This window comes from Lineus longissimus, chromosome 8 (assembly GCF_910592395.1).
Source record: "Lineus longissimus chromosome 8, tnLinLong1.2, whole genome shotgun sequence".
Taxonomy (NCBI): Eukaryota; Metazoa; Nemertea; class Pilidiophora; order Heteronemertea; family Lineidae; genus Lineus; species Lineus longissimus.
In genome coordinates this window covers 10068981-10081567 of record NC_088315.1, presented here as the reverse complement: position 1 = coordinate 10081567, position 12587 = coordinate 10068981, and the positions used below count along the sequence as shown (strand labels likewise).

Below are 12587 nucleotides of genomic sequence, written 5' to 3'. Positions count from 1 at the left end.
CTGTGAGACAATCCATACTGACAGTGAGGTAGCAATATCTCAAATTAAACAACGAAAAATGTGGTTTTAAATGCTTTTTTACAGCTTCCACATTTTGCACCAACACAAGCGGTTGTGGTTAACCTTAACCGCTGAATTGAAAACGAGGCTTCAGTTGCTCACAGTGCATTTACACTGTAAAGTGCGGTCCGTTCTCAATCCAGGTATTTTCGAATACATGCTCTCGGACAATTGTGTTTCACTGTCATGTGCCAAAGGTTCAGACTGCTTTAAAATCATGTCTCTTCTGGCTTTAAAAAATACTATTACAACTGACCCTAAAGGCATAAAGTCCTATTCATTATTTGAAACTGGGCGAAGTGCCTTGATATTGTTTTCCAGAGGTGATGGTATACACCTGTTAATTAGCATAAGTAGGCCTACTATGCAAGCGACTATAGTCTGCTTGACTTTGACATAAAACAAGCCTAAGCATGAATCATACTCATGCGGGTTGTGTAAAAACAAATTTTCATCTGGTATTATAGGAACGACATTCTCTGCACCCATTTTCAAAGAAAATAGATTTTAAGATTTTATGCAAATGTATATATTTGTTTTAATACTCTACTGAGAAATCTACAGTGAGAAGAAGTCCATTAGCCACAAGATACCCTACAAGTACAGGGCCTACTGAGACACAAAGTAAATGAGGCCTTTTTCAATTTATCCTTGGCTTTGCGTCCTTTGTTTTCCAGCGCAGGTAGACATTTGCCGCAAAGGTGGCAGTGTACAATTTTAAAATGAAACGGCCAAGGGCCATTGTGCTCACCGTATAGATATTTGGTGGCTAGGAATTCATCCTGGTTAAGAAACATACTACATGTATAGTATGCAGGTCAAACCAAAGTCGGTATGACGTGTGATGTATCGTTGCTTGGAGTACCTACCATAAAAATATCATCAAAAACAAGTCACTAATGAACGAGATATTGCACTTTTTACCTATTTAATTTTGGCCTCCTGGTGGCCAAGTTGAGTACCAGATCAGATCGAAATTCGGTGTCCGAGGTTACATGATGTAGGAAGTCATTGACGTGGAGAGTCATGTGTACCAAATTACTACTTCATAGCTTTAGTGGTTAAGAAACGTGCAATAGTTACACTCAAACGACCAATTTACGCCATTTGACCTCTGTGACCTTGAAAAGCAGGTCAAATCAAAAACTTATATGATATGTGATGTATCCTTGCTAGGAGAACCTACCATAAAAATGTTATTGAAAACGAATCACTAATAAGCGAGATATCACACTTTCTAGGTTTTCACTTTTGGACCCCTGATGGCCAAGTTGAGAATCAGACTGGACTGAAATTCAGGGTCAGAGGCCAGCTGACCTAGGGGGTCCTTTGTACAAAGTCTCAAGTTCATAGCCTCAGGGGTTAACAAACGTGCCACAGTTATGCTCAAATGGCCAATTCACACCATTTGACCTCTGTGACCTTGAAAATAAGGTCAAATCAAAAACCTGTAGGATATGTGATGTATCCTTGCTCTGAGTACCTACCATAAAAATAAAATTGAAAACACGTCACTATTAAGCGAGATATTGCACTTTTTACTTTTTTTAGTTTTGGCCCCCTGGTGGCCAAGTCGAGAATCAGATCAGACCGAAATTCGGTGTCAGAGGTTATAAGATGTAGGGAGTCATGTGTACCAAATTTCAAGTTCATAGCTTTATTGGTAAAGAAACGTGCCACAGTTACGCTCAAATGGCCAATTTACGCCATTTGACCTCTGTGACCTTGACAAGTAAGTCAAATCAAAAACCCGTATCATATGTGATGTATCCTTGCTAAGAGTATCTACCATAAATTTTTACCAAAAACTAATCAGTAATAAGTGAGATATCACACTATTTATGTTTTTAGTTTTGGCCCCCTAGTGGCCAAGTCAAGAATCAGACCGGACCAAAATTCAGTGTCAACGGTCATCTGACTTAGGGGGTCATGCAAACAAAGTTTTGAGTCGATAGCCCTAGCGGTTAAGAAACGTGCCACTGTTTTAGAAATAGGATACGACGGACGACGACGACGGACACTGCGGTGTTGTATAAACTCCCCTACGGTGAGCCAAAAACCTTTGAAGAGTAATATTGATGACCACAATATCAGACAGGTCAACATGTTCATGATTATTATCAAATAAAACTCTGTACCTACACTGTCACTAAACAAACACATCAACTAGGGCAGTGGCAATCAGCTGACTCTTGACCCTGAACAAATTTAGATTTTTCAAGTGGGCCATCGCATTAAATTATCATTTTGGATGTCTATATCAGTGTTCACGAACAGATATCTACTCAACTTTAACATAATTCTGATTGCCTTAAAACCGTCGTTTCGAAAGACTTCCGTTCAGCACAAGGAAGAATCGTGTAAATATCGAGTGCTGATGGTCATCAAAAAAGGTTCTTCATACAGGTTGGAGTCCCCCAAAACAACCCTGTCTGTTGTGATCAGTATTAAAGGCTTGACCACAGGCACCACCATATTTTGGCTAGAACTTAAAATCCTGAAGCAATTAGAACTCCTTCAAACGTAGTGAAGGTCTTTCTTTGTTTTCCAGAGAACAGCCTCAAGGGTTTTAAATGAGCATTCAATTAATTTGGAAAGAGTTAGGATTTGGAGGTCGGGCCAAAATGCAGGTACCTATGGCCAACCCTTAACGGTATTGTGAATCAGTGCAAGACAACAGAGACCCCTTTTAGTCACTTCGTGAACATTAATCTGGCCCACTGGGCGACCACCTCTGACCTCTCACTTTTTCAAGTTAAAGAGAATCCAGTTAGGTCAGGGTATTCCCTCTCCAACTGTACATAACATCTAGTGGTTTAAGGCAATTTTCAAACCAATCTGGCGACTGGAAAGCCTGTTGAGGTCAGGGTATTCCCTCTCCTGTTGTACATAACATCTCGTGGTTTAAGGCATTTTTCAAACCAATCTGGTGGCTGGAAAGCCTGTTGGTGAAAGGAGTCAAAGAGCGGGCCAAAGGTTTGCAGTTCCAACCCCTTACACACTTTAGTGTGCCACACTTTAGTGTCACTCGAGAGTATTTGTGACCCACCACGACAAAATGAGTCGCATGTCGCACAGAAGATGTGCCTAAAATGACACCAAGACATAATAGAAGAAATTGATGTACTCAGATGTCACAGAAGGCAGACAACAGTGAAATAAACAACCAGTCTGTCTCAACCTGTCAAGCTCGGAGCGACATGTGTGCGACTTGTTTCGCCATGACAGGTCACATTTACCCTACACACTATTCCCATCACAGAAAGGACAATGTCTTTTTGAGAAAATCTTGTGAGCATTCATTTTTTAATTCTTGAAGTTTACAATCATAACTTCCTGGCTCTCATTTCAGCGACATGCTGACCGAGATAAGATTATTCCAGAACGAATCACTTTAAATTCAATTCAATTTGAAACATCCATTTTTTGCATCGCCCTGTGTAGCGTAGGATGACAAGAGGTGTGACAATACACCTAAACATTTCCACAAAGGCTATGATTGAATAGCTGTGGAAGAACACCACCAAGTACGCCCAAAACTATGAATTACAATATTCACAGCAGACCTAGAATGGCGACATATAGGGCTATACGACACCCACAATTTAATAAGAAGGGCAATCTTACATTTTCAAAGCAGGGAACCCATTGCAACCATTTTGTGGCAAGTGATAACGATGCACTGCAAAGAAAGTTGAGGGGCCTCCTAGCCTAGTGGTTGACACTGCTGGTTATAATTACCAGTACACCACGCAATCCCACCCACATTTGATCGCGGGGAAAACCCAGAATTGTATTTTTTATAAACCAGCAAGGCCTTCCAAGGAACTATTCCCAGCTCTTCAGTCCTTCGAATGAGACATAAAAAAGGTTTTTGTATCTTGTGTCTGTGGCACGGCAAGCCAATGGCCTCACCTAGTGAAATATGAGAAGCTTGCTAAGAGGGCTGTGGTTGAAGACGGAGTCCAGGCCAACAAAAAATAATTGGCACCTAGGTTGCTTGTATCTTGTGTCAGTGCCATGGCAAGCCAAAGGCCTCACCTAGTGACACTGGTACTACTGGTGAAACATGAGAAGCTTGCTAAGAGAAGTAATTGGCTAAGATCTAATTGGGATCTTACTGTTGTGGCACATAAAAACGCTCATTCCGCCTTAGAGGAACACTCCCTCGGGAATAATACCACCAAATGCAGAGCGAATGCTAAGATTTAAGAAGAAGAAGCTGGGAAAGAACTCATTTTCCCTTAAGTGATCACCAAACTACTGGGGTAACCTGCATATTACCGATGAAATAACACAACTGACAGAACTTCTAAATCGCACTCAATTAACACCATTCCCAAAGCTATTTAGGCAAGGGCAATCAGGCAATATATAGTGTGATGATTATACCCAATTGATATCACCCAAGCTACAAGTATGAATTCCAGTTGATATCAGGGTAAAATCGCTGGCCAGTTCAAAGTGATTGTTACCAGAAGCAGGTTACGGTAAACCCAGAAATATTTGCGTACCTTTTATTTTTGCTATATGGCTGTGAAAAGAACATTTAATTGAAAAGAATGAAATTACTGTCTAAGGTTGTTTATAATAAAACACAAATCAAAAACTTCCAGGATTTCAGATACAATATATAAATGAAAGAGCCATTGCGCTCACCTCCAGTGCTCAAAACCTGTGTGATGTCATGTACCGTCATTTAATGCACCTATGATATAAATTTGGTGATAGAACACTTTTTGTGTTTTCGGTTTTAGCCACCTAGTGGCAAATGCAGGAATCGAACCGGACTGAAGTTTGGTCTCCCAGGTGTCATTTCATAGGGGAACAATCAACATATGTATAACAGTCAAATTTCAAGGACCTAGGTGATAGCTCCAGTAGCTTCAAAAAGTGCCTTGCTAAGGGACAACGACGGACGATGGATGTTGCGCCATAAGATAGGATAATTAGGGAATTTAGGAAATATCTGACAATCCTTTGAACCCCCTTTAAAAATAGAATCGTAACAGACACACCAAGCGTGTCAAGCTCAAGATCCCACCTAAAAGCTTGGGGATAAATGCGTAACCTGCTGTAGACTAAATGAGACTCGCAGAACAACCACACAATGGAATGGAAGTCACAGTCATCTCATGATAACTGCCCAAAATAGACAATCAGTAAATTCTACATCACTTCATCAAGCAGTGACCTTACTCTACTCCAGAGCAGGCATCGCTGCCATACCACTTCACTAAAGGCTTCTTTGCAATCACCAACATAAGGTTCCTGTATCCAACTCTTTATCAGTCATTCTACTTTCAAAATGATAGTATCATGTCAACAATGTTTACTTAACACCCAGTACATACATTGGTTGATCATTTTAATAGATTATGGGTCACGGAAAGCCAGGAGTACACACCATTGCACAGTTGCCAGATATTGTATTCCAAGAAGGATATTGGATGCTGCATGAATCACAGGAATTACCTCACAATGGTTGACATCTCGGTCTTAGCAATCACCAACAGGGCCAAATTGCTCAACCTCACCATTCCTTATTTGGTCAAGAAGAACTGAAGATTCACATCCTACCCAGTAAACCTTGTACATGTACAGAACACCTGGGTTGAACGATGAGTCACACTGACAGACACCCTTCGACAACAAGGGTAGTGACTCAAACCGATGATAGTGCTAGAACGGTGACAGCCTGGAGTCAATTGACAAACAGCTGAGCAATCTTGGGTCAGCATTTTTTTAAATTTCGTCATAATCACACACAGTAGAACCAAGAATTCATTGTCTCAGTTTCACCCACGATGTATGTAATTGTTCTTCCGAGAGCAACCACACATAGAACACTGGCAATGGTCGGTAGACTCCAAGCACACAAAAATCATTTTTTTTATGTTACATAAAGGAAGTTTTGAACAACCATGGCTTTGACAAAGTCGGGGTAAATGCGGCAACAAACTGGTATACGTTGGTCAGCGTTTTGCATTGTTTAGTTTCGGGGTCCAAAGTCTGTTTGACTTTGAAGTCATCATTGTCGTCATCTCAGAACCGGATGATATATTCCCTTTCTTGCACGCAGAATACCACCAAGGTTTTTGTATCTAATCAGGATATACCCCGGCATTTGCCACGAGGTTAAGGATGCGTGGCAAGAGGATATCAGTCAGATTATTTTTAGCAGTCAATCATTGAGACCTGCCGTTTAGACCTTGCCTCTAGGTTAAGGCAGCTAAAGCAGAGCGCGTTTGTGATCCCTAATGATCAAAGCAGACTTTCCTGACAAAGTTGTTTATGATGATGAAGGGCTCCAAACAAAGGCGACGCTTTATCATATAAATGATTTTGGTCTAATTAATCAATCCCAACTATTCTGATTGGCTGCCTCATTATAGCAGCAGGAGACAAAGCAACAGATCACCAGTGGCAGGAATTCAGCATGCTGTCTGGTGAAGTTCAGGTGATATGCTTCTACTGACTAGGTAAGCATCTCCACCTTGGAGAATCAACTGAATTCCCCAGCTTGCTCAGAATTAGACACACCTTCCAACTTAACGAGCTGGCTTGTCCTGGGATTAGAGAGGTCTTTTTTACTAATGTGGGAATGACGATGCTCAAGTCTTCCAACAAAATAACATTGTGGTTCTTGAAGCATGATTGCATCACTGGAGAAAATTGCACTGCCGGTTTTTCTGTCGATAGCGTACAAATCGCAAAGTGTGAATAAACTGATTTTTATGCGCAATACAGAGTAACTCGGTCCAGACTGCGACAAGTTACTTTGGTAAATTTATCAATGGGGACATTTTCCCAAGCCTCTACCAGGCACCATCTTGGGCAGCCTGCTGGGTAAGTTGGAAGGCCAGATTTGCAGTGCCCCTGTGACATTGAATATTGAGCCGTTATTCTTCATGCCAACTGCAACACACAATGCAGTGGAAAACCTAGAGGGTTTGAATAAGTTTGTCTACTGTTACATTTCTGTTGTCGTGAACTCCAGTTGCCTGTGGAAAAGGATGACAAAATGGCTGTAAGTGTAGGCTAAGTATTTTCGTTTAGTAAACCTGTGTTGCCCTTCTACTTTGATGTGCATCTTGAACTCGATTTTCACCCAAACAGTCGTCCTCACACAATCTCAAAATCTCAAAATACATGTAGGCCTACCATTCCACACACTAGTCTATGCTCACACACTCATAATTTCACACACAGTGCATTTTTTCTGTGCGGTGTTTTTGGAAATGTTTGGAAATTCCAAAGATGATGATTAAAAGTGCCAACATACCACTTTTGAATTTAAAGCCTATGGCCAAGCACAGGTAAGATATGTATGAAGTAATGCATTGTGTTACTCCCGAGAAAACTACTACTTGAAATTGGGTGTATTTACACTAGCTACACTGCAGCATGGTTCTCCACTATGCGGTCTGTCCAAGTGCAACACCCTGACAAAACAGTTTTTCCATTCTGGCACCCGGACAAAATAGTTAGCACACGGACAGATTCATGCAGTTGGTAATCATTTTACTGTTCGCTGCCAACCTAGAGAAAATTAAAATAATTTCAAAGTTCTGTCAAAATATGCTTACAGCACCCAGCCAATGAAATTTGCTGGGGAGAACACTGAATGTGTCGGTGCAGGCTTAGAGAAATATGTGAAAAAATTGGGTGTCATTGATATATAGTTTTTGATTATGTTATTTTTCATGCTTGAACACACCAACACAATTGCATTTCCAGCTATACCCTTCCGTTGGGGTGTGTACAAGCATACAAAACAACCAATTTCACCAAAACTAGATCAGTAATACATGTAATAGTGTACCCAATTTTTTCGCACATTTGTCTTTTTGGCAATTTGGCCTCTTGTTTTCTAGTCCCGGCGAAACACAATGCATTATTCCATTATATCTTACTTTACTTAGCCATAGGCTTTATATTCGAAAGTGGTCTAATAATCTAAGTCAGGCTTGAACTTTGTGAAGCGGGCAATGCGTAATTGATGCATGAAAGAGCAGGTTTGGAGCAATTGTGGGTGAAAATGGGGTCAATGATATACATCCCATCAGTTCAAATCAAGGTAGACAGGGAATGGCGTATTGTCACAGCCTACAGCCCCGTGACTTTTTATTGCATTTATTGTTTGTTGCATAGCTGTCACTAGTGTCAGTCTGTTTGTTGGTCTGCACGAATACAACAGAGCACAGCAAGAAAACCCGGATTGATTTTCGTATCTGACATACTTTTTAGAAATCACCATCCTGATTCTACAAGGTAAATCCATGTAAAATATTATTCGAACTTAGAAAAAGAACTTGTAACTTTACTTGACAATGCAATAAACAATAATGCAACACCATAAATCACAGGCCTGCGGTATTGTGAAAAGTACGGCAGTCTAGTCGCCAGCACGACCCTCAGTCTGGCTCTGCCACCGAGAGGCTCCGGACTCAAGTTATCAACAGAAGAGCAGTAGTCAATGGTGATACTTCGTTATTGAACTGGTTTGAAAATAGTTTTTAAAGTTCAGAAATATAAAAGGGTATGAAAAATAAACCCTGCGAACGAGCGTAACCACAGCCAAAACACAAAAAACCACCACAACGCCAGGATAAAAAGTCGGCTGAACACCTAGGCACATACAATGTATTCAGTTACACTTCACACACACCGTGTACATCATGTACAGGGCAGCATAGGACGTGTGTAAACATGCAACGGGGTTGACAACTTTTACCGGCCTTCGTTCACCACGTCGTAGTCACGCACTGGATCACTGAAAAATCTCGACAGTTCGCTCGAATCCTTGCAATGATATCCCAGTTTCATAATCCAGCGTTTTATACCTACAGTGTCAAAACTTTCTCTTAAATTGCATTGTTCGTCAGCGGTCAACGTTTCCTCAGCCATTTTGCTAGAGTATGTGCATGGGGTGGGTCACAAATCACGTGACAGGTTTGACCTCGTCGGCGACACGCCCTCTATGATTAACCTTATATGAGCTTTATATTTGTAAGCAAGTCTTTATGTATTTAAAAGTATCAGCAAGTCCATATCTACTGATGACGTTGGTAGTTCATAGTAGTTGTGTCATCATAAAAGAAGACATTGCACAGGAGACAAGCGGTGTTGGGTAGGCCTACATGGTAGTTATGGTTACCATGGTTTCCATGGTTGCATCCAGACCCTATCTGTATTTCGCTGTAAAAGATTGAAGTGTCCTGGGATAGAATATCAGTTCTATTATTACCTGTATTCTATTATACTCAAATATATCGACAGTCATAAACGCAATAAGGGACAGACACTTTTTCCAGGCGGACATTTTCTACGTCTACACCGGCATACATATCCAGAAGAGGCTATAAAATGATTTCTGCAGTATCCCACCAGTATCCATCCAGATAAAAAGATTGCCACATCCAGACAATACATGATGACCTCGCACAAAAAGAGTGTCACATCCAGACAATACAAGATGACCGCACAAAAAGAGTGTCTCATCCAGACAATACAAGATGACCTCGCACAAAAAGAGAGTGTCACATCCAGACAATACAGGATGACCTCGCACAAAAAGAGTGTCACATCCAGACAATACAGGATGACCTCGCACAAAAAGAGTGTCACATCCAGACAATACAAGATGACCTCGCACAAAAAGAGTGTCACATCCAGACAATACATGATGACCTCGCACAAAAAGAGTGTCACATCCAGACAATACATGATGACCTCGCACAAAAAGAGTGTCACATCCAGACAATACATGATGACCTCGCACAAAAAGAGTGTCACATCCAGACAATACAAGATGACCTCGCACAAAAAGAGAGTGTCACATCCAGACAATACAGGATGACCTCGCACAAAAAGAGTGTCACATCCAGACAATACAGGATGACCTCGCACAAAAAGAGTGTCACATCCAGACAATACAAGATGACCTCGCACAAAAAGAGAGTGTCACATCCAGACAATACAGGATGGCCTTGCACAAAAAGAGTGTCACATCCAGACAATACAGGATGACCTCGCACAAAAAAAGAGTATTCACCCAGACAATACAGGATGACCTTGCACAAAAAGAGTGTCACATCCAGACAATACAAGATGACCTCGCACAAAAAGAGTGTTACATCCAGACAATACAAGATGACCTCGCACAAAAAGAGAGTGTTACATCCAGACAATACAAGATGACCTCACACAAAAAGAGAGTGTTACATCCAGACAATACAGGATGACCTTGCACAAAAAGAGTGTCACATCCAGACAATACAGGATGACCATCCACAATTGGAGATTGTCACCTCCAGACAATACAAAATGTCTTCGCATGAGTGTCACATCCAGACACTACGGGACAACCTCGCACAATAAGAGATTGTCATATCCAAACAATCCCTGATGACTCGCACAATATGAGATTGTCACATCCAGACAATGAAGGGTGACCTTGGACAATAAAATACTGTCACATCCAAACAATCCAGGATGACCTCGAATGATAAGAGACTGTGACACTGGGTGATATGAATAAAGACGAGCAAATGCTTTTTTCTAAAACTCCGCGTACATTTACACTAGGCCTTTCTGTACAAAATTGAAGTAAAAGCATTTGCTAGTCTTTATTCATATCACCCAATCTCTCATAGTGAGAGGTCACAAACCTCCCACAATAAGAGGTTGTCACATTCAAACAAAAATGCAGGATGATCAGGACAATGCAGGATGACCTAGCACAATAAGAGATTTCTCACATCAAAACAATGCAGAATGACCTTGCATAATAAGAGATTGTCACATCCAAACAATCCCAGATGACCTCACACAATAGGACATTGTCACATCCAGACAAGACATGATGACCTCCAAACAATGCAGGATGACCTTGCACAATATGACATTGTCACATCCAGACAAGACATGATGACCTCCAAACAATGCAGGATGACCTCACACAATAAGAGATTGTCACATCCAGACAAGGCATGATGACCTCCAAACAATGCAGGATGACCTCGCACAATATGACATTGTCACATCCAGACAAGACATGATGACCTCCAAACAATGTAGGATGACCTTGCACAATATGACATTGTCACATCCAGACAAGGCATGATGACCTCCAAACAATGTAGGATGACCTTGCACAATATGACATTGTCACATCCAGACAAGACATGATGACCTCCAAACAATGTAGGATGACCTTGCACAATATGACATTGTCACATCCAGACAAGGCATGATGACCTCCAAGCAATGCAGGATGACCTTGCACAATATGACATTGTCACACCCTGACAAGGAGGCATGATGACCTCACACAATACAACATTGTCACAGCCAGGAGAGACGACATGATTGGACTGTTCAACCACTGCGATCAGGAAGGAGTAGTAACAGAAGTGCCTGGGTGCATTTTTTGGTCCATTTCCTTCCTAGTTTATATAAGTCAACCAGAAAATGACATATTCCTATCCATCAACTAACTTTCAGTGTCAACATGCCAACGATCTCGGCAGACGTTGCTATTCCCCGACAATGTGATGCATACATGTAGGTGCGATGACAGGGAACGAGGCTGCTGGTACTCCGTAGTATCCACCTTTTAAACAGGAACGCTTAATTACCGGTAAGATTAATATGAACTCTGGTGTGCTCCTCCTTCTTATCATAAATCAAACAATACAATTTTTCCATATTAAATACAAATTATTGTTTATTTTTAAACATTGAATTACAATTTTTCCATATTGAATACAAATTATTGTTTATTTCTCAATGTTAAATATCTAAACGATTAAACATCACAATTTGACAAAGAACAGGAAACAATCTGGAAACCGAATAAATTACATTCAATAAACGTGTTCAGATGCAATAAAACCGTGAAATGTTTGCCACACTAAAAGTTGCTGATTAGCTCATTTTTAATTAGCGTTAGACTTAATATCTCATTTGCTGCCGAAGTTCAATGGTTAAAGACCTGTCATTACTGTTTGCTGTACTTTCTTGTGGCTCAGGTAAAAAGAAATATACAATCGCATTCTGATTTGGTTAAAGGTACAACTTGGGCGTGGGATTCACCTAGTCGGGAGGATAATACCTCGGCTTGACACCATGTACCGCCACTAGTAGTATCACCTGATGCTGATCTCTGATAATGATTTTCACCAAGGTTGTAAGGCCGTTTTGGATATGACCTGTAAATCTCAGGCAGGCCTAAGGTTACATACCATCCTAGTGCATTGTTGCAGTTCAATGATTTTTTTTCAATATCCTGTTTAGAGAAGTCTCCCTGGAAGCCATTTCTGTATGAAAAACTAATATATCTCATGCCACAGTTGTCCCTTTAAATTGAAGCGTCCTCAATTCTGCCAAAAGGGCTCCAAAACCTTTCTACAGTAGAGTTAATAGACATCAGCTCGAAATTTACACATTTATCACCTTTCTGCTTGATTTTGATATAAGAGATCACAATTAATTACAATCATTTTGACTATTTACATGTTAAA

The 12587-nt window shown here is 40.7% G+C and overlaps 1 protein-coding gene across 1 annotated transcript in view; it reads right to left on the bottom strand.

Annotated features, from left to right (window-relative positions):
- LOC135492879 (plastin-1-like) overlaps positions 1-8991 on the bottom strand; it is a 36569-nt gene extending 27578 nt beyond the window's left edge. Inside the window, exon 1 of the mRNA XM_064779569.1 lies at positions 8911-8991. Within this exon, the coding sequence (XP_064635639.1) occupies positions 8911-8970 (60 nt within the window). The 5' untranslated portion in view covers positions 8971-8991. The remainder of the gene's footprint in view (positions 1-8910) is intronic.
- Between the last annotated feature and the right edge of the window lie 3596 nt (positions 8992-12587).